A 25854-nucleotide genomic window follows, 5' to 3' on the forward strand; every position below is an offset into this window, starting at 1 on the left:
TCCAAGAATTCTGTCCAACAAAGGGCAAGGTTATGGTGCCAGTTCAAGGAATGAGCTATATCGTACTATGCAGTCAATTTACCAGACAAAATGAGTCCATAACTTTTTTCTTTCACAAAGTACTTAAAATAGAAGAAAACATCTGTACACATTATCTGTATTTGATTCCTATTACCTATACATCACAGATCAATTCTTCAAATACATTTATGTGCCTCCTTGCTAGGGGTTGAGGGAAAATCCACAGGAAAAGACTGACTAAAGTACAACGCAAAATAATACACATCTCCTAAGGCAACTGCATATTGGGTCTCCCCATGGAGCCCAAACCTCATCCTCCTCAGGCAACTTGCAGTACACCTTAGTAATTCACCGTGTATCCCAAAACAAACAGATGCTGAGGAGGAAACACTTCTGAAACTTTTTCTTATAAACACAGAACATGTGGTGCACTCCCCTGCTTCGCTCATAAAATCTTACACAGAACAGACAGACAAAAAAATCCACATTCTAACAGCACATGGGAAGCAGAACAAGAGTGTGCACGGGCACAAACCATCTTAATGGTCCCACTACTATCTCTGCCGCTCTGCAACGCACCGCCCCTCCACGCAAAAGTCCCTCTCAGCACCTTCTGCACACCTGGCTGCAAGGTGGGGGGGCGGTGTACAAGGTGAGTGGACAGGGAAGCCCTCGGCATCGAGGTTCGCTTACTTTCGAGCCTGGTCCTGCAATGGACGAGCGAAGGCTGAGGGAGAAGGCTGAGGAGGGTGGGTGGGGAGTCGGTGCACAGTCGGAGTCTGGTACCACTGGCAGAGGACTGCCCCGCTCATCTCCCAACACACCGGCTTCCTAAACGCAGGAGCGCGCGCATGCGCGTGCACGCACAAGAGCGCACTCGGGCTCGCGCGTGCGCACGGCGCTCTCGCACAGCCCCGCCATCTTCCCTTCCCCTCCGAGGAGAGGCCGAACCGGAAGAGGGCGGAGCTAGTGTAAAGAGGGGGGAATGCCTTCAAAGATTGTCCCCAATCAACCGTTGGGAAGAATGGCCAGGACGACCTGAGAGGATCCCCAAAGCAAAACACTAGCGGCGGCCCGGAATAAACCGGCCTCGGCTCTGCAGAAGCGCCCCAGCCTCTCAACCTCTCCTTCTCCGCTTTCAACCCGCCTGTATCTCTGCAAAACCACGCGAGAGTTCCCGAGCCGCCGAGCAAAAGCTTGAGAGCAGGATAGGAGGGCGGGGCGAGAGGAGGGCCTGCCCCCGCCCCGCCCCTTCTGCCAATCAGCGGCGAGCCGCTAGCCGGGGGAGGCGGGGGGAGGCAAGAGAACTACGGTCGTCCGCGGAAGTCTCGCGAGGCTTGTCGCTCCGCGGCTGCCGGTCGCGGAGGCTCTGGACCGGCCCGGAATGGGGCCGAGGCGCGCGGGCTGCCCGTGCGAGCCGCCGCTGTCTGTGCAGCGCCGTGCGTCTTCTCGCTGAGCAGGCGCAGCGAGGGCACGGAGACTGCCCCTGGACGCCGGGATCTCGCGGGTCCTTGTCGCCGCTGACGGCTGAGAGGAGCTGAAGCCGAGGGAGTGGAATAACACGCGTGGGCGAGTCCCCGAGCCCGGCTCCCTCTCTCCGTGCTCCCGCTGAGCTCCTGTCGGGAACCGAGGTACGGAAGTTCCACGAACACCCCAAGCCCTCCCTCACCGCAGGGCACCCCTTCCGGGTTTGTTTTCTTCCTGACCCGGCCACTCGGGAGCTCCGTGGGCGGTGGCGGGAGGGACTTGTCACTTGAGTTTACCTCTGCACACTGGACCGTGTTTGCGACTCGGACTCAGCCACAGCCCTAAGCGAGCAGCCGGAATTGTTTTAATCCTGCAGTGCCCTTGCAAATTCTGTTCCAAGTTGAAGAACTGGTTTTCTTCAGAAAGGTGTCCATAAGCTCCGAGTGAGTGCATCCCACCATTTTTCAAGAACAGTGCAGTTCTCTGCTTTCAGGTGATGCGTGTGCACAGGATGCTTGTTTGTATGTGTGATCCGCAGACCTTTCTTTATCCCATTCCGAGGTTTTCTTTGAAAGACGCATGTTTTTATATTGCTACTTCCATGGTCAGCTACTAATTGACAAGAGCGAGGACTCTCTCTTTCCCCCCGCTTTTCTTCTGTATTCCGACCCTGATCGGCAGTGTCCACGTTCCTTTCCAGACCACGGACCTCAGAATTGTCTGAGGTTCTGTGTTCCACTCACACCACACCAGGTTATTTCTTCTTTTATGGTGACAGTTACCCTTCCTCCACTCCAAACGGGTGTCCCTGTCTCCGCCTTCCATACTTACTGTGAAATGCATTATCTCTCTTGAAACTTTTTCAAGTTCTAATTTAAGCTTATTGATTCGTCAGGGCCTTTTACCATACTATCTCAAATCATATTTTACCTTTTTAGTGTCACCTTGTTTCTGCCCCTAATTCTTTACCATCCACCCATGCCAGGCTGTTGGGTGTTTCCTCAGACGTGCCTCACATTTCCACCACTGTGCCTTTTGTACGACCGTATAATCTATTAGGATGCTTGCTTTTCCTGCTGTTTCACCATCTATCAAAACCCAGTTCATAGATCGTTCTTTTTAGACTCCCTTGGGTGGCATTGATAATACAGTGAGCTCCCAGAGCTCTTGATAGTTCTGCAGTATTTATTAGGATGTATTTGTTCAATTATTTGTCTCTCCTGCCAGCTTGAACATGAGTCTGGGATCATGTCTTACTCATCTTTAAAACAAAAGCTAGTTCAGTGTTGGCACGTAGCAAGCATTATTTATACATACATATATACATATTTATAATGCAATCATTCTAAAGAATCTTTTGTAAAAATTCTCAGTCCCTTAAAAATCACGACATTAGAACCCACAGGAACTTTTTTATTTTAGGGCCAATGCCCTTAACCTGTTTTGAATATGAGCAGCCCTGTATTCCTAACATATATATAATTGTACTTTTGCTATTAGTTGATGGAGATTGTATATAATAGCAAATGTATGTGCATGCACACACACATCATGCCTTCAAGTGATTATGCTAGTATCTTTATATTTGACAAGTAGGATTTTATATGACACAAATGCGTTTGATAGTGTTCAGCATATATGCATTCGTGCAAAGATCTATATGTTAGAAATAACTGGTTTAGGTTAGGTTAGTTCTTTGGATTGTTAATTTGAACATACACACACACACACACACAGCCTAGCCACAATTCTAGAGAGCATGTAAATTGGTTTTGATTTGTTCTTTCTCTCAAATTTTGTGTTCCTTTTAGATTTTCTTCATAAAGCTCCAAGTACATTCATGCCCATGGAGTAGAAATTATCTGTGCATTCAAATAGTGCATATGTCTGCACAAGATGCTCATTTTTATGTGTCATTTATTGTTATGGGATATTTGAACACTGTGTGAAGGTGTATTGTTGTGATAGGTGTAATAAAAGCTGAACAGCCATAGTTAGGAAGGAGGCATAAGCAGGATTTCCTGGGAGAGAAAGGAAGAGGAGGAGGAATCTAGGGAGACTGGAGACACAGAGGAAGCAAGATGGGCAGTATGTGACAGAACTTGGATGAATATAAATGGGTTAATTTAAGTTATAAGAGCTAGTTAGAAACAAGCCTAAGCTAAGGCCAAGCTTTCATTAATAAGTCTCCGTGTTATTTGTGAGTTGGTGGCCCAAAGAAAAATCTGACTACAGTTTATGTACATTTGTTTTCTTGGTTTTTTGAGATTGAGTCTCTCTACATAGCCCTGGCTGCCCTAGAACTCACTCTGTAGACCACACTGGCCTTGAACTCACTGATAACCTCTTGCCTCTGCCTCCTGAGTGCTGGGATAAAGGTGTGTGCCACCACACCTGGCTATCTATATACGTTCTTGATCTCTTAAAAATATTTCTCTGAAAGACTTAAACACATTTTTATTTTGTTATTTCCATGTGCCAGTTAATATAATATTATCTATCTAACTACTAACATTAGAGGTACCTGCCTGAGCAATAACAAATTTTAAACTAAATTTTTGACATTTAAAAACACATCTGTCATATATCACACCTTGTTTGTGTATCTCTAGCAATTGAATAATGTGTAAATTGGTTTATAAAAGAAGCAAGAGTTACTTGAATTTCTTTATATTTTTCTTAACTAAGAGCTAAAAGTAAACAGCTGGCAATTGCTGTTGTGGGTGGGAGGTGGTTTCTCCTGAGTCAGCAACAGCATGCGCTAAGCCATCTGTCAGAATAGGCCTGCAAATGTCTCAGTGGTGGAGTGGGTGAAAATGTGGCTAAAGCAGGAAGCAAAAGAAGAAAGAAACTTGTTTCTTAAAAAGTATACCCCTGGAATTTGAGCCCACTTGCATAAAATAATTTAAATATATTATGAGTAGTTAAGACAAGCACTGAAAAAATAGGCAGATAAATTTGAAAATATTCCTTTTTTAAATTGGAATCTGTTTTTTTTTTTTTAATTTGTAACAGAATGTGGAAAACACTATCTCTCCCACATTACTTACCAGCTAAAAAGGGAGAGAAAGTGTCTTTCAAACAGAATGGCAAAGCAAATTCATATTATAAAATATTTTAAGCTTTTTTGAGGTTTTGCAAACAGGAAATGAGTACACAGGTTTTCAGAAGCAGCGTCACTGTTTTTCTGAAATGTTAATAAAATTAGGCATTGAGTTATCTGTTTATGATTCTTTCTGGGTAAATGGATTTTTATACTTCTAAGATGTAAAAATGTAGTTCACTTTGTTAGTCTTTGTGCAGCCTAGAGAACATTTTTAAAGTAGTTCTTTTTTAAAAAACCCACCATGTTCATTGCTTAACTTTAATGTATACTTAAAACAATTGCTAGATTTTTGTAGTTATTTGAAAAAAAATAAAATTTTTGTTGTTTTTTAAATTATTCTTCATATACATCTCCCTTGGCTGACTTGAAATGAAAAAATTTAAATCTTTTAGAAGTTCCACTTTGTGGAGTCAGGGAATTTGTTCTTTCCACCTCAGGATGTTGAGACAGTTTTTACATAGGAAGAGGCAAGTAGGGCCTTCAGGACCAGCTTGGCTGTGGAGGTCAAGTCCAAGCCCTACCTGGCTCAGCTCCTGCATTTGGAATCCTTGAGTCTATTTTTTTAGTGGAAAAAAAGGAGTAACATTTCAACAAAATAAGATGGTATTCTTCAGGTCCAGAAAGCTACCATTTTCAATTAATTAAAATTATTGGGCTTGCCACCAATGTTGACAACCTGAGTTTGATCCCTCAGCCCAGATGGTGGGAGGAGAGAGCCTAGTCAAGTCGTATTACCTAGCAGTTTGAGTAGGGTTGTGATGGACGTCAGAAATTTAAGGGTAGTAAACATCTTTCCATGTGCCCCCCTCCCCCCATCCGTATATATTTTAGGGTAATATTAAAGTCTTTTGGCCATTTTTAAAATTAGACTTATTCTTGCTACACTGACATTTTTTTTTAGATGAGTGCTTCATCAGATGTATAACCTGGACATGCTTACTCCAGGCCTACTTTGTCTTCTCCAGACTGGCTTAGCTGTCTGGTAGTCAGTTTATCATCTGGATGAAACCTGGTTTATCAGTGGTTTTTATGGTTTTTATGTTTCATGCTTTCAGTATCACGCCTAAAAAACTTTGACTATCTCCAGATTACAGAAATTTTTCTTTGCTCGTTTTCCCCCCTATAATATTACCATTTTTCATTTTATACTAAAATTTGTGCTCCATTTTGAGAAAAGCTTTCTATAAACCATAAAGTTTTATATAAACCAAATAAGAATTGTGCTGTGATTACTTTCCGGCATATAGGTGTCTAGTTCTTTCAATGCCATTTGTTGAAAAAATATTAACCTTTCTTTAAAAAAAAAAAGTGGGTATGTGTGTACACACATGTGCGGGTGCCCTTGACAATCAGAAGAGGGCTTCAGATTGAAACTTGGGTTAGTGACACTTGTGAGCTGCCTGACAAGGGTCTTGGTGTCTAAACTATCATCCTCATAGCTGAGCGGCCAGCACTGTTTACCACTGAGCATCTTTCTAGCACATAATAGTCTTTTACTTGCCTTCAAACCTTGCTCTTTCGTCTTTTGACTTTGTGTAGCCCAAGCTGGCCTTGAACTCACTATGTAGTAGTTCATGCTAGCCCCAAGCTTGCAGTGATATGTTGTTGTTGGTTTTTCTCTTTTTTGGGGAGAAGGGGGGCTACCACCCAGGTCCCAAATTAATTACACATGGAGGCTTAGTCTTAATTATAAATGCCCGGCCTTAGTTTGGCTTGTTTCTTGCTAGTTTTTCTAACTTTAAGTTATCCTGTCTGTCTTTTGCCTCTGGGCCTTTACCTTTCTTACTTCTGTAATCTTACTTTCACTATTACTCCATGGGTAGCTGGCCCCATGTCCTCCTTCTCTGGCTACTTCTTTTCTCCTCTCAGATTTCTCCCTCTGTGTATTCTCTCTGCCTGCCAGCTCCAGCTATTCTTTCTCCTGCCTCTCTATTGGCCATTCAGTTCTTTATTAGACCATTAGGTGTTTTACACAGGCACAGTAACACGGCTTCACAGAGTTAAACAAATGCAACATAAACAAAAGTAACACACCTTAAAATAATATTCCCCAATAGTGATCTTCCTGCCTCAGCCTTCTCAATGCTTGAATTACAGGAGTGTGAGCATCACACCCAGCTCCCTTTGCACATTTTCAGAAATAAATGGGTCACCCTTCTGTGGGTCTGTTTCTGGGTCTCTGTTCTGTCTCAGAATATCAGAGCAGTCTTGTTGCTATGCTTTATGCAAAGTGAGTCTTAAATCATACACTTTGATATCTCTGCAAGATGGTTTTGGTGATTTGGGTTTCCTTGCTTTTTATAGGAATTATAAAATCAGCTTGTCAGTTTCTAGCTGCATTAGACTGATAGCTGAAAACCTATTGAGTCTTTAAATCCTTGAGCACAGTATTTTCTCCACATATTTAGATCCCACTTCGTTTTCTGCTAGCATTTTGTAGTTGCCAGCATATATAACCTGTATATATTTTGGGTATGCCTAAGAATTTCATTTATCTATTATATCGATTATAATGTATATATAATTATGAATGTAGCTTTTTAAATGGTTCTAGGAACATTATTATACTCTCATTTCTTCTTGTGACATTTTGTCATTGGTGGGTTTTCAGGAATTAATTCATTTAATATACATTACCTAATTTTTGTATACTTAATTGTTTCCAAATTGTCATTGCTAGCTTATAGAAGAACAGTTGGTTCTTGTATCCTATGGACATACTAAAATCATAGATTGTAGGAATTTTATGTTTTACATTTTTAGTCTTTGAAAATTTCATAGACTGTATTTTGATTATATTCATCCCCCAATTCCTCTCAGGTCTTCTCCACCTCCCTCCTCCCTCAAGTTTGTGTTCTCTGTGTACCTCACTTGACTCCTGTCTCTTTTTAAACACATTGAAAGACATTGTTTTTATTCTTTGGGATTTTCATTGTAGCAGCATGAACTACAAATCAGAGCAGTTTTCTTGTATGCACCCCAGTTGATATTTTCCCCCTACCCTTATTGCCCTAGTAAACTCAACAAGATTGGTATTTGGAACATCCTTACCTTGTTATAATTTTAGTGGGGAAAGTATTTAGTCTTTATACTATATTCATGAGAAATTTTATTCTGTGGTTTATTTTGTTTTTCTCATAGTCTTTTTGTGTGGTTTTGGTGTCAGAATAATGTTGAGATCTTTTAAATGCTGAATTGCTTTATGAATCTGAAAGTGGTTTTTTTCTTTGCTTTCCTTTTATTTTTATTATTTGTTTGTTTGTTTATTTATTTATTTATTTGAGATACGGTCTTTCCTTGTAGATCAGGCTGCCGTGAAGCTCATAGAGATCCATCTGCCTCTGCTTCTGGAGTGCTGAGATTAAAGGTGTGTGCCACCATTCTCCACCATATAAGTGTTCCAGTTTCATTAAAGAAATTGTATAATACTGTTTGTTTTGTTTTGTTTTCTGAGATAGTGCCTATATTGACCTGCCTGACCCTTGAACAAGACATTGATTTTATTTCTTTTGATGTTTTGTTTTTTAATAAATTTTTAGATTTATTTATTTTATATGTATGAACCTTTTGCCTGCATGTATGTATGTGCTCCAGGTGCGTGCCTAGTGCCCATGGAGTTCATAAGAGGGTCTCAGTCAGATCCTCTGGAACTAGAGTTAAGAATGGTTGTGAGCCACTCTTGGGTACTCACTCTACAAGAGCAGCAGTGCAGTTGACTGCTGAGCCATGTCCAGCCCTTGGTGTATTTTGGAACTTGCCACTGAAGCTCTCTGGATGTGGAGCCTCTTTTGCAGGATATTTTTTAACTCCAATTTCTTTACTATTTAAACTTATTAGAAAATAGCTATAGGAATTTGGTTATGTAACTCCAGTGACTATAATAGTTAATAGGTGTATTACCAATTATTTATTTCTTCTTGTATGACTTTTTGTCATTTGTGGGTTTTGAGGAATTAATCTTGTCCTGGTTAGGGCTTTTAATTGCTGTGAAGAGATACCACCAGGGCAGCTCTTATAAAGGAAACATTTAATTGAGGTGGCTCACCTACAGTTTCAGAGAGTGCAGTCCATTATCATCATGGCAGGGAGCATGACAGCATGCAGGCAGATGTGCTGGAGTTGACAGTCCTTACATCTTGACATCTTGACTTAGAGGCAACAGGAAGTCAACTGACTGTCACACTGAGAGAAGCTTGAGCAAGAGACCTCAAAGCCCACCCCCACAGTGATACACTTTCTCCAGTAAGGCCACACCTCCTAGTAGTGCCACTCTCTTTGGGGGCCATTTTCTTTCAAACCACCACAAATCTGTTTAATCTTAATTATCTAATTCATGTATATCAGATGTATTATTCTTTTCACATGTGTTTAGAGTGAATTATGGTTCTGCAGTGATTTCTCTTGTTCTTTAAGGGACTGGGAGTTGAGACATACTGTGTAACCCAGATTGGACTCCTTCTCTTGATGCCCCTGCCGCAGACTCTTGGGTACTGGGGTTACCAAATTATGGCCCACCACTGCTGGCTCTTCATTTGTTCTTGAGTTGGTTACTCAGTCTCTCTTGGGATCTCTCTCTGCACCCCCCACACACACACCATTACACACTCACACCACCCTCTTTGCTTTAAAGAACCGGCCTTTGGTTTTACTGGGTTTTACCTTCTATTTACTTGGGGTTTATTCTGCTCTTTTCCCACTTTCTCAAGGTTGGGACTTGGATAATTGATTTTAGAGATCTTAGATTCTAATACAAACATGTTAGGTGCTTTATATGTTCTGTTGTGAAATATTATTTTAAGATGTGTTACGTTTGTTTATGCTGTGGAACATTTGTTTTAATGATGGAAAGATGTGTTGCATTCTTTTATGTTGCATTTGTTTAACTCTGTGAAGCTGTGTTACTTTGCCTGTCTAAAACACCTGATGGTCTGTGAAAGAGCTGAACAGCCAATAGGAGGCAGGAGAAAGGATAGGCGGGGCTGGCAGACAGAGAGAATATATAGAAGGAGAAATCTGGGAGAAGAAGGAGCAAGAAAACAGAGAGAGGAGGATGCTAGGGATAAGACACCCAGCCAGCCAGCCACCATGGAGTAAGAGTGAAAGTAAGATATACAGAGAAAAGGAAAAAGTCGATAGGCAAAAGGTAGGTGGGATATTTTAAAGTTAAGAAAAGCTGGCAAGAAATAAGCCAAGCAAAGGCCGTGTATTTATAATTAAGAATAAGCCTCCATGTGTGATTTATTTGGGAGCTGGGCAAAGAGCCAAAAGAGTAAGAGTAAAAGAGCAAAAACAACCAACAACAAAATTTATCTTAACTGTTTTATTGAATTCTTCTTAGATTCTAAGATTTCTGTTTAGTTTTTTTTTTTCCCCCCAGGGTTTATGTGTGTCTGTCTGTGTGGGTATGCACACATACATTGGAGTATCTGCAGAGGCCAGAGAGTGTTGGATCCCTGGAGCTGGAGTTAAAGATGGTTGTGAACTGCCCCCCACCCACCCATGGGTGCTGGGAACTAAACTACAGTCCTCTGCAAGAGTAGCAAACACTGTTAACTATTAAATTATCTCTTCAGTACCAAACTGAGCTTTTTAAAAACTATTCTCCTAAATTCTTTGTTTCCTTACGTATTATTTATTTGAGACAGGGTCTCACTATGTAGTCTAGCTGTCCTATAACTCACTATGTAGACCAGGCTGGCCTTGAACTCACAGAGTTCAACCCAGCTTTGCTGAATTCTATATCCAGCATTTCTTACATTTCTCTTTTTTTGGAATCTGTTATAGTCAGGGACTCCTTGTTTTTTCAAATTTCTGTTTTGCTTTGGAAATTAGCCTGTCAATCAGCCTCCACTGTGAGACCACTGTGTGGGTTCCAGGCTATGCTTCTCAGCAGCTGTGATTGCTGCTGGAATCCACACTCAGTAGATTGCTGGAACTCTTGTTCACCCCCACCTTGCAGAGGGGAGGTTTGCCCTCTGGACCGTGGCCCTGTGCAGCAGATGGCCAGCCTTGGTGTCGCTGCTGCTACACTGCAGCCCGGGCCTGGCCTCTTCAAGGCTCCTCTCTCTCTTGCTGCTATTAAGTGTTGCCCTTGGTGACTCCTTCAGAATGCAGCTGAACACCTGCTGCTTCTGTTCCATGTTCAACCATCTCAGCATCCCCTTTAGTGTCTCTTTAAAACACACTGAAAGTTGCCTGTAGTGGCTAATGGTATTCTCTGTTGAAACTTTTCCCTCCCATAAGAAAAATGCAGGAATTGAGATTATGTCACTTTACATAAGATTCAGTAGCTCATCCAGGAGGAGGTTGAGACTTTGACATAGCAAAGCACACAAAAGCCAGCCTGGCTGTTTAGTTTTGTGTGTGTGTGTGTGTGTGTGTGTGTGTGTGTGTGTGTGTGTGTGTGTGTGTAGGGGCATAGGGAGAGTTCTTAGATTTTCATTTAAGTTCATAGTATCCCAACAGAATACTAAATAATGCACAATTTTAGAAAGCGAAGCTTAAGAAGCATATCTGTAATGCAGTGAAAGTAAGGTTTGGCGATACGTTGACTTGAGTCGTGATTTTAGTTTATTATTGGTATTCCTTTAGAAATGAGCTGCACAATTGAGAAGGCACTTGCTGATGCCAAAGCCCTTGTCGAAAGGTTGCGAGACCATGACGATGCAGCAGAGTCTCTCATCGAGCAGACCACGGCCCTCAGCAAGCGAGTGGAAGCGATGAAGCAGGTCTGACTTTCCTTGATGACTCACTTAACAAAGCTTCATTGATACTTGAGTAACACTTAAATCATAAATGTCTTAGTCATTGTTCTATTGCTGTGAAAAGACAGCTTGACCACAGCAACCCTTACAAAAGAAAGCATTTAATTGGGCTGACTTACAGTTTTCAAAAGTTTCGTCCATTATCATCACGGGAGGAAGCATGGCTGCATGCAGGCAGACATGGTGCTGCAGAAGTAACTGAGTTCTACATCAGCATCCTCAGGCAACAGGAAGAAAGAGGCTCCCAGCTGGAAATGGGCTTTTTGAAATCTCAAAGCCCATCCCCAGTGACACACTTCCTCTAGTAAAGCCACATCTAATCCTTTCAAATAATGTCACTCCCTGGTGACCAAGTGTTCAAATCTGTGAGCCAATGGGAGCCATTCTCATTCAGATGCCACAATGAACTACTACCTAATGAAATCATTTCTAATTAAAGTTTTCAGGTAGCCTCTCTTGTATGTTTGATTCACTTTGGATAGGGTATATTAAAATGCTTTGGTGACATGTACATAGGTTTTATTTTCAAATCTATAAATTTCATCCCTCTTCTGACAGAAATGCACATTTGAATTAAAAATAAGTGAAATTGTTAAATCTAAATGCATTTGATAAAGACCAGATAACACATTTCACTAATATTGGCACACATTAGATATTTTGCTGTATTATATAATGTCAAGATGTTTATACTTTTTATAAAAGTGCTTGAGTGTTATTTAACAAGCAAATAGTTTTTTAAAATGATGTAAGGAAATAGCTAATTTTTATCCTATGCAGTTATTTCAAGTGCATTTTTGCTAGCATGTTTTAAATCTGTCATTTACAGTAGGAATTAAGTAGGTTTTGCTTCTTGCTAATAGCATATGGAAGAATCTTCCAGTAGATGATTAAGTTCACCTACTGTGTAAGCCATCCCCCCATAAAGATTTCCAACTTTTAAGAAAGCAGCCCTAGCCGGGCAGTGGTGGCATACACCTTTAGTTCCAGCACTAGGAAGGCAGACACAGGTCTCTGAGTTCAAGGCCAGCCTGGGCTACACAGAGAAACCCTGTCTCTAAAAACAAAGAAAGAAAGCAGCCCTGAACTGGGGCTTTTTGGAAGTCACCAGAAATAGTGGATGGAGCAAGTTCACTTTAGCAGCGGTGTCTCCCTAAAGCCACCTGCTCTTTGACCATCCAGCCTGATGGCCATAATTAAATGTAGACCCGGTAGTGATTTGTTTTACAAAAGGAGTTTGACACCTGAAGTTAAGAACCAGGAATGTGAGCCAGGCGGCGGCTGGTGGTGGTGCTCGCCTTTAATCCCAGCACTTGGGAGGCAGAGCCAAGCGGATCTCTGAATTCGAGACCAGCCTGGTCTACAGAGCGAGATCCAGGACTGGCACCAAAACTACACAAAGAAACCCTGTCTTGAAAAAACAAAACAAACAAACAAAAAAGCCAGGAATATTATGATGAAATCATTGATAGCTATCCAGTAAGAATGCCTCAAGAAAAATGAATAATTCTAAAGTTAAATTCCTACTTTTTAAAAAAATCAAAATCCAGCCAGGTGTTGTAGTACACACCTTTAATCCCGGCACCTGGGAGGCAGAGGCAGGTGTATTTTCATGAGTTCAAAGCCAGCTTAGTCTACAGAGTGAGTTCCAGGACAGCCAGAGCTACAAAATAGACTTCATCTCAACCCCTCCCTCCCCTACCATGAGCAGTGCTGGGGATGAAACCTGGGGCCTTGCTCATGCTAAGCAAACTATACACCCATCAGTCTCTTTCTAGCTTCCTACCCTCTCAACCTTGGACCCCCAAACTTCTCTCCCAGTGGATTTGCCTGCTCTAGATACTGTGTGTGAGTAGGACATGAGATACGTGGTTTTTGTGATTGGCCTTTTAAAATTCATCTGGGTTGTAGTATGTGTCAGGTTTTAATTTTTTATTTTTATTTTTCCTATTCATTGCCTAGTAATACTGCAAGGAGATACAGCATGTCCTGTTTCTTCTCTTTTCAGTGGGTGGGTACTGAACTCTTCTCTCTTTTTTCTATTATGAGTAATGGCACTGTGGACATTTTCTCTTCCTTAGGAAGGAATGTTGGGTCATGTAATACTTCTGTTTAACTCTTGGAGGGTCTGCTCATTTATATTCATATAGCAGGTAAAAATTTACAAATACTGACTTTCCATATGTTGTACTTTAATCTTTTCATTAGTATCAGGAAGAAATCCAAGAACTTAATGAAGTTGCAAGACATCGGCCAAGGTCCACACTAGTTATGGGAATCCAGCAAGAAAACAGACAGATCAGAGAATTGCAGCAAGAGAACAAAGGTAAGATATATAGTCACGAAAGAGGACTTTCATCTGCCATTGTGGTGCTGGTATGGGACTAATCAGTATATTCACAGATCAGAGAGGGGCTAGAGAGATGGCTCAGTGGTTAAGAGTACTTGCAGAGGACCCAGGTTCAATTCCCAGCACCCACATCAAGCATCTCACAGCTGCCCATCATTCCATCTCCAGAGGATCCGACACTCTCTTCTGGGGCACCAGGCACATATGTGGTGCAGAGACATACATGCAGGTATTCACACATACACATAAAATAAAATAGAATCCTCTTTTTAAAGGGGAAAATAGTCAACTGAAGTTTCTTTTTTTTTGTATTTAATCTCATTTTCTGGTCTCTTTGCCTAGATGGTACTTACTGCTGCTTTGTCCAGTCCTCTCTGTGAAGGTCTGCCCTGCTTGGCATCATCTTAGCTGCTTTTCCTCAACATCTGCTTTGCACTGTTTTTGTTTCCTGTAAAGGAACTCCACTCCCTCCTCTGTGTCCCAGCATGGCTGCTCACAATCTCTGCCATACTGTCTTAACTAGAGATTTTCACTCTAGCCTTTTCCTTCCATCCTTCAACAGAAGCATTAGTCTGAACTTCCCAGAATAAATATCATCATGATACTCTTGCTTAAACATGTGTTTTTATTTCCTTGTACAAGGACCTTCAGGCAATTCCGTCTCTTTTCTGTCCTCTTCCCACAGCTGTCCTCCACAGGCCATTTGTTCTGCCCTTGCAGATCAGTTTTCTGATAGAGCCTTCACACTGATGCTCCTTGTTTAGGATTTTCATTCCTTCCGTGTTCAGCACAAGTGCTCAGGTTCATCGCAGTGCTAGACTTTGGTGGAACTTTCCCCAGTCCAGCCTCATAGCTCTGAAATGATTTTTAAGAAATGAGTTTTAAGTGAACACTTTAAAAAGCTAATGAGAGATGTCTCAGCGGGTCAAGGGCACTTGCCACCAAGCCCGACAGCCTGCATTTCATTCCTGGAACCCCTGGTAGAAGGTGAAAGTCAATTGCAAGTTGTCCTCTGACCTCTGTGCATGTGCCATGGCGCGCGCACACACAAACACACACACACACACACACACACAGCATAAACTTTTTTATTTCAATAAAAAGTAGTGAAGGGCTTCTTTGTTGCATGTTTTCTTTTTAAGATATCCTGTATGTCAGTGTTTTGATAAATGTTATATAGAAGAGCATAGTTTATATATTCATAACTTATTTGAATAAAGCACATTGTTCTTGATAGAACTTCGAACGTCCTTGGAAGAACACCAGTCAGCCTTGGAACTGATAATGAGCAAGTATCGAGAGCAAATGTTCCGGTTGCTGATGGCTAGCAAGAGAGATGACCCGGGTATAATAATGAAGTTAAAAGAGCAACACTCAAAGGTAAACCAGTCTACGAATTTGACTTGAAATGGAAACTGGGGGCCATTGCTTAACCTGTGTTCAGATTCTTTCAATGATGTATAATACCTCCCTCCCCATCTTTGTTTCTACAACAGGGTTTCTCTCTGTAGCCCTAGCTGTCCTGAAACTCACTCTGTAGATCAGGCCAGTCTCAAACTGATAGAGATCCTCCTGCCTCTGCCTCCTGAGTTCTGGGACTAAAGGTGTGTGCCACCACACCCGGAAATAGCTCACATTTTTAATTGGCGTTTTCTGTTGTTGTCATCCTCTCTGCCCATTTCTTGTTGTGTATTATTTTCTCCTTGGCTTATTCTTCTAACTCCCATTGCTCCCTAGTAACAGGGTCTCACTGTGTAGCTCTGGCTGTCCAGGAACTCACTATATAGACCAGGCTGGCCTCAAATTCACAGAGATCCACCTGTCTCTGCCTCCCTATTGGTGTCCTTAGTAATTTTAAAATGGTGTGTGTGTGTGTGTGTGTGTGTGTGTGTGTGTGTATGAATTCAGAAATAAACTATTTTAAAAATAAAAGTATGTTCAGTTTAAAATTATTTTTTTAAGATTCTCTACTTTTAAGTATTATTTTTTCCAGTAAATTTGTGTACTGCTACCTGTTACACAAACAGGAACTGAAATGCTTTCAAAGTCTGCAAGCTGCTGAGTGTAGATTGTTTTCCTGAAGAGTTCAATCTGAGTGGGGACAACTTATTTTCATGAAAAACCATGGGGTTGGGGACATTGCATGTAGTTGACAGCCTTTTAGAACCAAAGCTGGAGTGGTCAGTATTTTCGTAGTCATTTACTTGGGGTCACTTGGGGATGGTTGCTGTCAAGACACCGGAATAGTTGCTGTTTACGTTAAACTGAATTCTGAGTGCCAATGGAAATAAAGATATTAAACTAGATTGGATGACTGGTTCTTACCTGTTTCAGGCAATGGTAAAGTAACCTGCTTACAACTAATACTATTTAAGAAGTAATGATAGTTATAAGATACATGTATTTCTCAATTATTGACACATATTTTGGATTCTTTAAAATATTTCTTCCAGTTGGTGTCTACAGTATTTTTAAATTATTCCATCAGAATTTAATAACTAGTAAAATTCTTTGGGTGACATACATATACATATTAGAGACTGTAATAGCTACCTCTTGTGTCAATTAGTAGGAGAATGAAGAACTAAAATTGGGTTTAATATTATCTATTTATAATACTCATGCCCTAACAAAATGGAAGACTTTAGGTATTTAACTGGTCTTGAATATAAAGTCTATGGTTAATGTCAATATTTGTTAGGGAGTATTTCAATGTTTGTCTAAGCCAAGTATGGTGCCACACAGCTCTTTAATCTCAGTACTTGTGAGATACAGGCAGGAAGGTCAGGGTTCTAGGCCAGCCTGGCTACATGAGATGCCTATGGGATGGGATTCTACTCTCCCTCTCCAAACATTAAGTAAATATATAACTAAGTACAAAGAAGAATTGAAATGCAGTCTTGAGATTCCAAAAGGCCTTCTTGTTTTACAATTTGAAAACCAAAATTTTGAAGTTTTAAAAGAAGAGTAAATACCACCAAAAATTTTTGTAGACTAAGATCTTGTTAATCCCATATTGTAGTAACTGTGTCAGAGCAAATGTTTTCTGAAGCACATTAAGAGGTAGAGGCATAGCTCCATGGTAGAATATGTGCTTAGCATGCCTGAACCCCTGAGTTCAACACCCCCCTCCAAACAAACCCATTGGGTGTACTATTCATCAATGCTGTCCCGTTAGTTAAAAAAGTTAAACACTTCTTAAATAGCCATGAACCTTCCGTTAACATTTGTTGTGTAGATTGAGTTAATCTAAGTGCTGATCCTTGCCTTCCATAAAATGACCATTCAGTTATTTGCTATTAATTCTAACTAATACATATTAATGTTTGTGATTTTGATTTTTCCCAAAAAGGAGACACTTTGGCTCAGTAAATCAAACATTTAACACCCTGCATTGGATTAGTCGTTATGGGCAAGAGCAAGATAATTGAAGGAATGGGTCACATTGCTGTTGAGCTTGCAGTGTAAGGGGAGGTTGAGAAACAAACGTAACTGTAACAGGTAGAGTGTGATGAAAATGAGTCATCACTGGAGGAGGAGGAGCAGTGTTAGTTTTCATAAACAAAGTGGTCTAATATGCCTAAACATAGAAATAATTCTGAGACACGTTTTGGGGAGCACAGTTGAGTATAGCTGCACTTTGGAGGATGTGTCCTGCTTGAGGCTATAGTAATACAGAATTTTGCACTCACCTAGAGCTTTTTGAGTCCATATTTAAAAAATCACTAGAAAACATAACTCAGTTTCATCCAAGTACTTATTTTTACATTACTTTTTTAACAGATGCCTTTTTGGAAATCTTAAAAAAACAAACATTCCAACAGTTGGCTAACACGCATGAACTAACCACTCAATCAGTTTTTAAATTACGGATGAATTCCGTATTAACATTATAATGACTCTGTACTACAGATTGACATGGTACATCGTAACAGCTGCGAAGGATTCTTCCTTGATGCATCTCGGCACATCCTTGAAGCACCTCAGCATGGACTGGAGAGGCGGCACTTGGAAGCAAATCAGAATGTACACTAAATCAAACAGTCACCTTTGGGGGGGTGGATGGAAGTGGGGTCCATTTTAAAAGTTGTCTTATTTTGAATTGCTCTTCCAGATTAGATCAGCAAATAAATGAAATCAATCGAAGAATGGTGTGCTTTTCATGGCCATACTGCTGAGTCTAAAAACTAAAACTGTTTGTCTTTAATGCTCTGTGTGTCATGCACAGGATGTAAGCCACTGTGTATTATGTGACAGAGATTTAGAGCTGTTTACTGTCTTTTCTTTTGTTTGCTCTTACTAGACGTCGCTGCAGGTTTTTTTTGTTATAAAACTGCTTTACTAGACATTAAATGTTTTCTTACTCAGGAGGCAGAAGCAGGGAGATCTCTGTGAGTCTGAAGCCAGATTGGTCTATGTAGCGAGTTCCAGGCTAGCTAGAGCTATGTAGGGTTAGGGTTAGTATGCAGTGAGACCCTGTCTAAAAAAAGAAAAATATTTTTCTTGATAATAACTTTAGCCTGGTAATATAAAAGGCTGGTCCATCAAACTTAAAGTTTTTAATTTAGATTTTTAATTATTTGTAGTTCTTTGGTTTGAGTTCACAAATAAGAATGCCTTTTGCATAGACATTATAGCTATACATAGTGATGCTTTCTTTCTTGTTGAAGTGTTGAAGATCTGGGCTATTGCTGCAGAGTAGAAATAATAATATTACTTGTCTATTGCTAATATATTATTGATAATGATTAATTATTATGGATAATAAATAAGACAGACTTGGAAATGGAAAGAGATCAAGACAGTTTCAGGATGATGTGCTGACATTTGGGCTTTAGAGCCACAGTTCTTGCTTTGTGTCCCATAAAAGCAGTGTGGTCCTTAACAGTGAGTGAGTGAATCATTCACTGGGCCTATAATGCATGCTAAGCATCGTTTTGTTTTTTCCTATGATCTTTTTAAAACAGACTCTATACTGAAAAATCAGCAGCCTCTTTTTTTTTCTTCCATTTTAAAGGCAAGAAATTATTGGCTTCCTATGTGCCTTTTAAACCTATGCTGGTGCCACAGTACTGACCAGTTATAAATTGAGAAAGCCGTTGGAATCAGTTTTTCAGTTCTCTGTATGTGAGTCCTCTGTAACAGGGTCTTAGGGGCTTTGCAGTGCTACAGAGAATGGCGAGCATTTGCCTTGGTAACAGCTTTGCTACCACAGGCTAATCCAGGGCTGTCCAGTACACCTTCCTGAATTGATGGCATCTGTGTATCATGTGGAAGGTACTTAGCCACATGTCACCATTAAATACTTAAAAGTGTCACTTATACAAGTGAGAGACAGTCACTAATTTTTAACATACTTGGTTTTCATTTTAACTGTACTGTACAAGACAGAGCAGATAGTTCTTTATGGCATCTTCTAAGTGCTTCCATTATAAAGATTCTCCATTAAGACGGGTTTAGGAGTGTAGCCCTGGAATCCATCCCCAGAACCAAAACCTTGGGAGGGCCTACATCTTTTTCTTGAAGATTATTAAATGGGGTTAGGGGTGGAGCTCAGTGATGGAGTGCTTGCCTAGTCTAAAGGTCCTGGGTTCAATTCCCAGAAACACATACACAAATATTAAATATAATTACCAAAGATAGTTCTGTTTTATTTCCATCTTCCAGTTTAATAGTTATGTGGGTTCTTTAAGGTCTTGATCAGATTCAGCTGTCTGAAAGACTTGATGTTCATTTGGGGATTTTTTTTTTCATTGAATTTCAAATTTAGTTTTTGTATTAATATAGTAAATTCTATTCCCAAGGAAGAATGATCAGTAGAAACTATTGAGAAAATGGGCTGGGCAGTGGTGGCACGCCTTTAATCCCAGCACTTGGGAGGCAGGGGCAGGCAGATCTCTGTGAGTTCAAGGCCAGCCTGGTCTATAGAGTGAGTTCCAGGACAACCAGGACAGTTACACAGGAAACCCTGTCTCAAACCCCCCCCCCTAAAAAAAAAAAGAGAGAGAGAGAGAGAGAATGATTATCCAAGGGCTTCTGTCAATTTTTAAACCCCATTGTCTGTCTCCTGTGCTAAACAAAAGCTCCTAAGTTCAGGGAAGGTATCTTAAGAGGAATTGTGCTTCTTTTGCCTGGCTTAGTACCTGACATGTCATAGCATGCAAAAAAACAAGGAATGAGATAGAATTTGTAAAACTGAATAATATGGGTATCTATATCATGCAGAAATTAATTCTGTTTTTGTCAGGGAAAAAAAAAGCTTCATGTTTTAATACTCCATAGCAATTTAATTTTGCTCAATAATTCTTATCCAGCAAGCACTAAATAATAGACAGATGTAAACAGTACACTTCCGGTTCTCGAGGAGGGTTATGGTCTAGAAAGGCTCTTGGTTGACTTGGGATCAGCATACAGGCATTACTCCTATAGAGGAGACTGAATCATGCAGACTTGAGGGAAGAAAAGACACTGCCTGTGCCAGCAGGTTTTTATCTTTCCCATCACTTTAACCATAGTACATGCAGCTGTGAAAAAGAAAATCTCCTTGGTCATTGTGAAATAAGTATTTTGCTATAGGGTTGAGTTATATTGTGATGTGTATCCTTAATTCTATTCTTTTTTTTTTTTTTTTTTTTTTTTTTTTTTTTTTTTTTTTAAAGATTTATTTATTACGTATACAGCATGTATGACTGCAGGCCAGAAGAGGGCACCAGATGTCATTACAGATGGTTGTGAGCCACCATGTGGTTGCTGGGAATTGAACTCAGGACCTTTGGAAGAGCAGTCAGTGCTCTTAACCTCTGAGCCATCTCTCCAGCCCCTTTTTTTTTTTTTTTTTTTTTTTTTTTAATCTCAGTGTAGTCCCAGCTGTCCTGGAACTTGCTATGTAGACCAGGCTGGTCTCAAACTCAAAGAGCTCCTCCTGCCCCTTTAATTCTATTCTTAACACCGATGTGCACCCAGCTTTGTCATGATTCATGTTACAAGGCAACATAAGGATATCACACTTGTGTTAGGTGGCAGTGCGGTTCTATCAAAAGAGAGAGTTCAGATTAAGCTAGCGAAATCTTTCTCTCATTTCCATGCCTACCCTCTCTTCCAGGAGTTGCAAGCACATGTGGACCAGATCACCGAGATGGCAGCAGTGATGAGAAAGGCCATTGAAATTGATGAACAGCAGGGTTGCAAGGAACAGGAGCGAATATTTCAACTTGAAGTGAGTTTTAAACTTCAGATACGGGTGGACAAAGTATCCCTGCAAACATTCAAGCAAAGAACAGTCCCAATCTTAACACACACACACTCTTTTTGAGTTGGTGGTAATAATTTCTGAGTCTGGATGCTGGTGATAGTGTGAAATAGGCCATTGCGTAGTAATGCAAGAATCTGGGATCATCAGTGACACATGAATACATTAGTAGTTGAGAAAGTTGATTTTTAAGACAGGCGAGGTGGTGTGTGCCTTTAATCCCAGCACTTGGGAGGCAGAGGCAGGTGGATCTCTGTGAGTTCGAGGCCAGCCTGGTCTACAAAGCAAGTTCCCAGACAGCCAAGACTACACAGAGAAACCCTATCTTGAAAAGAAAAGAGAAAATTGAGTTTTGAGTCTGTATTATTCGTGTGTGTGTGTGTGTGTGTGTGTGTGTGTGTGTGTGTATGTGAATTTCCTTGATTTCATAATTTTTAAAACTCAGTTCTTTGTGCTAAAGATCATACTGATATAGAAAAATGTTATTATAATGCACAAATAATGCCAGGTATGGTGCTCCTTTAATTCTAGCATTTGGGAGGCAGAGGTAGAAGGATCAGGAATTTAAGGTCACCCTCTGCCCCCAGTGAGTTCTAGGCTAGCCTGGACTACATGAGACCCTGTCTCAAAAAAACAACAATGGGGCTAGAGAGCCGGCTCAGTGGGTAAAAGGTTACCATGAAGCATGAGGACCTGGCCCTGGATCCTCAGCACCCATGTAAAAGTCAGGCACATGGCCAGCCAGAACAGTAAGCTTCAGGTTGCATAAGACACCCTGTCTCAAAACATAAAGTAGATTGCAGAGAGGAAGACTTCTGGTGTCATCTTTTTGCCTCCACATGTGTATACACATACACACACATACACACACACACACACACACACACACACCACATAAACCCAAAAAATAAAATTTAAAATGTTTTGCTTGAAATCATGATCAGGAAACTCCTTGCGGATGGCCATAAAACCTATTTCTGTCTCTGAGCATATAGTATGCTCCCATTCGTATAATAAGGGTAGGTCAGCAAAGGACCAGAAAGCAAGTACTTTGGATTTGCAAACTGAACAGTTTACATTTGCTCAGATTTATCATGGTAATGAAAAGCAGTCACAGACAAAAGCAGATAGGCAGGACTATGTTGAGAAACAACCCTAGGCCAAACTGTTGAGACCTAGAAAGTGAGGCCAAAGGCAGCTGTAGAGAATAGGTTATAAGATGACAAAATTTCTTACGATTCCAGATAATCATTTACATTTCTTTTTGAAAAATAATACTTCAGTTAGTTTTGCTGATCTCACATTTTGCTGAGGGAAACATATAGTAACTACTGCTGAGTGATGAAATAAATTTATAACTAGCATCAGTTTATGTGGTTGTTATTCATCTCCAGTCTGTTCACAGAACAAGCTAATCTCTGCCTCTTTACCTGTTCCATCTGCACACATTAAGACTTGCAGCTCTGGGGAGGTTGAATACTTACCCTATGTCTTTAACAGCATTTGAAATCTGGTTTTTGTTTTTGAGACAGGGTCTCACTGTATAGCCCTGGCTGACCTAAAACTTGCAATGTACACTAGGATGGCCTCAAACTCATAGAGATCCCCCTGCCTCTGCCTCCCAACTGCTGAGATTAAAGGTGGGTGTCACCACGCCCAGCTTTGAATCTGTTAGATGCAGGTTGTGAACTGCCTGTAGCACACAGTACATCTATCCATTTATGTGGTCACAGAGGCTGCTTCTCTGTCATGCCACACCTTCATATGTCTGTCTTAAAATATGTTTTCCTCTTGGAGGTACCTTGTAGGAATCTTACAGGTCTAGTGCTCTCCCAATTGCATAGGGTAAAAACTGTCATCAGTTTTGCTTGTCTCCTTATAGCAAGAAAACAAAGGCTTGCGAGAGATCCTTCAGATAACTCGAGAGTCCTTTCTGAACCTGCGAAAGGATGATGCATCAGAGAGTACATCTTTATCTGCGTTAGTGACTAACAGTGACCTGAGTCTGAGGAAGAGCTGAGTGGCTTTCTGCGTGGTCACTAGGATGGGCCCAGAAGTGAGTGGATGAGTGAACATAACCCCAACTTCAATCAGCCTTTTTTCCTCTATAGTATGTCCAAGTACACTGGCAAAGAGACAGAACAGAAGAATGTATAATCAGTGGTCATAAACTAATCAGATTGCAAAATATAAAAGAAAGTAGAAGCTGAGCCACGGAGTGAACAGTGAATCTTCACGGTGCTGCTGAGCACTGCAGTTTCAGAAGTGCTGTTGGCTTCCTGGATGATACATGGGCCACCCTGAATACTCCTAATAAATGTTTGGAAATCCTAAATTATCCCAGCTTTACATTGTAAGTTTTGCTGTGGTTTTCTGAATGGGAGACTTTGTTCTAAGTCTGTCCTTCCTGTTGAGTCAGAACAGCTTATGGACCACGAGGCTTCTGCCTTCGTGGTTATCTGTCAACCTTCTCATTGTTCAGTCTCTGTCAAAGGCTCTAGGAATGTGTTGCTCACCCCATACACTGAAGGCATACACTTACACTATACCTAGTTCCCATAACTTTTAGCTAGCAGTTAGCCATGACTTGCTTGAGTGTATGCAGTACCATCTCAGGAAGGAAAGAGAAGAAATATTACTTTCTAAGAAAGACAGCCGTATATAGACACATTTAGTAGGTTAAACTACTCTGAAAGAATGTTTTGGTTCTTGGTTAACAATGAAACTGGTTTTCCTCCTCTGTAGTTGATGTTTAAGGATATGAGACAGCTCACTAGTGGACAGTTAACATATTTAATATAACAAGATGGGTATGGTCGTCTCCAAGTAAATTTGGAATTCCTTTGTTTTTATTTAACGAATTACCCTTCAAATACTTAAAAAGTAGATGCAAGTTCCAAAAACAAAGTTCTGGGTCTGAGTCTAAGCTCCATTTTGTTCTTAGAACCTGTGAGGTTTTCCCTACAACCTGTGACTCAGAAAATGGGAACAAAGTGCAGACCCATGGACATTTTCCTTTGCACTTAAAAGATATATTTACAACATGTAAAGCTTTTGAAGACTACAAGATACAGAAGTGTGCTTTAACACCAATTGAAACCTAAATTGTTCTTATTGTATAGAGATCAGAATAAAAGGATAAAAGATTGTGAAGTGTGGTTAAAAATATATTTATACTTGTGTGTCAAGTACATATTAAAATTAGCACAAATAGAAAGTTCTACTTTAAAGTATATCACTTAAGTAAATATTACTTTGCATTAAAATTTTACATGTAATCTCATATATTGGCAAAATTCAAAGGACTTTTCACTTGAGAAATTTTCAGTCTTGTTTGAGGTTGAGTGGGGTCACAGGGCTGTTAGGGAAGGGCCAGTGCTCCAAACAGTTGAACAGTTCTCATGCAGAGGCCTTAATAATTTATACGTAAGTGAATTTATTTTTAAGATTTTTCTATTGGTTTTTGGAGAGTACCCCTTAATTTAATGGTACATTCGTCCACGTAGTTTTATCCCAGGCCAGAATTTTAAAAAGAAGAAAGCCTGCACAGTTGAGATGGGTTGGAGGCAATGCGTTGAGCAGCTCTATTGTAAAATGTTACTTGAGAAGTAATTATTTTTATAAAAAAATTATTTATCCTTTGTCTTCTTGAATATAATTTTATGGTTGTGAGTACTGAAAGACATTTGCTTTGTTTCTAGCAAGTTTTCCACTGTCCCCTCTCCCACCAAAAAAACCCAACTTTAAGCTTACATCTGAGAGTGTGTGCTGAAGAGGAGCCTATTTTATCAATAAAGATGAGTGTTTAAAACTGCTATGGTCTCAGGTTTAATTACAAAACAAAGCATAACATTTACACAATTTTTTTTTTTTTTTTTTTGGAAGCTTATTCTCTTTGCAGGAGGGGTAGGTGGTGCGGGGGGTTTGAACCCAGAGCTCTGTATATAAGTGCTCTATCACTAAGCTGTATCCTCGGCCCTTAGGCCTGTTTTTTTTGTGTGTGGGGTTGCGGACTATTTGTACCAGTGTATGAGAGAGAGTATGTGTGTGTTCATGAACATGAATGCCTTATTCCTGTATGGTGCTGTAACTCCTCTCAATTCTTCTGAGGTCTCACCCATCTCTAACCTATGGAGTATTTTAATGCCCTGGGATTCTCAGACTTAACAGCTCCCACTTGGAGCTCTCACACCTTCCACACTAATCCATCTCTGCCACAGACATTTCAGACTGAAACTGCCCAAAGCCAAACTCTTCATCCCAAACTTCTACAGTCTTCCCCATCCTTACAAGGGTAGCTGCAGGGTACAAGGATGGTGGCCTCTTAGACCGTAGTTTCTTTATATCTTGCATTGGATTTGTTAGCAAATCCTGCTGGCTGTATATTCAGAACATTCCGTGCTAGCCCTAGTGCAAACCACGGTATAGTGGATAATAACATGCAACCTCATCCCTGACATTCTCCATTTCAGCAAAATAAATCAACTAGCCCACTTTTTCAAACAACCGAAGCCTTCCTCAAGTACCAGCAGTTAACCCTGTATTCAGGATAGAATTGCTAACTGCTGAAACACAGGCCATTCTTCTCCAGGAGCTGGGGCCGGAAGACTGCATGGGGACTTTCAGTACAACTACAGGAAATCGAGCTGCTTGGTTGGGATCCAGGCTACCTACAGAGATTATGACCACAGACTTAGCACTTTGTTTGTGATGCCTTTAAAATACAAGAGCCCTGTCAGTTCCCACTCTCAGATTTCAGCAGGAATCTGTGGCCAAAGCTCAGTGTTATTCCAACAGTTTCTCAAATACCAGCCTGCTCTAAAAGAGGTTTATATTAACTCCTACTGTCAAGACAAAGGGAGTAAGTGCATAAATGCAAATCCTCACACCGTAATCA

General features: G+C 40.6%; 3 protein-coding genes across 10 annotated transcripts in view; 1 reads left to right on the plus strand and 2 right to left on the minus strand.

Moving 5' to 3' along the window:
- Positions 1-1324, minus strand: part of Ints13 (integrator complex subunit 13) — a 34640-nt gene extending 33316 nt beyond the window's left edge. The window contains exon 1 of one of the 4 annotated variants that reach the window (XM_059256360.1): positions 715-1324. The gene's annotated coding sequence lies outside the window, so the exon portion shown is untranslated. The remainder of the gene's footprint in view (positions 1-714) is intronic. The other 3 variants (XM_059256361.1, XM_059256362.1, XM_059256363.1) reach the window with 3 other exon arrangements.
- On the plus strand, positions 550-24771 carry Fgfr1op2 (FGFR1 oncogene partner 2). 5 transcript variants are annotated; one of them, XM_059256368.1, is made up of 8 exons: positions 948-1652; positions 7898-7961; positions 11186-11322; positions 13567-13684; positions 14946-15088; positions 17621-17734; positions 20811-20924; positions 22840-24771. In XM_059256368.1, the coding sequence occupies exons 3-8, from the start codon at positions 11188-11190 to the stop codon at positions 22975-22977; spliced, it is 762 nt and encodes a 253-aa protein (XP_059112351.1). In that variant the 5' UTR covers positions 948-1652; positions 7898-7961; positions 11186-11187; the 3' UTR covers positions 22978-24771. The 5 variants fall into 5 exon arrangements, with proteins under 5 accessions (XP_059112352.1, XP_059112351.1, XP_059112350.1 ...); XM_059256369.1 differs by lacking the exons at positions 948-1652; positions 7898-7961 and adding an exon at positions 550-673; XM_059256367.1 differs by lacking the exon at positions 7898-7961 and having other exon boundaries at positions 949-1652.
- Positions 20811-25854, minus strand: part of Tm7sf3 (transmembrane 7 superfamily member 3) — a 43035-nt gene continuing 37991 nt past the window's right edge. Inside the window, exon 12 of the mRNA XM_059256366.1 lies at positions 20811-20963. Within this exon, the coding sequence (XP_059112349.1) occupies positions 20932-20963 (32 nt within the window). The 3' untranslated portion in view covers positions 20811-20931. The remainder of the gene's footprint in view (positions 20964-25854) is intronic.

Source organism: Peromyscus eremicus, chromosome 3 (genome assembly GCF_949786415.1).
Source record: "Peromyscus eremicus chromosome 3, PerEre_H2_v1, whole genome shotgun sequence".
Taxonomy (NCBI): Eukaryota; Metazoa; Chordata; class Mammalia; order Rodentia; family Cricetidae; genus Peromyscus; species Peromyscus eremicus.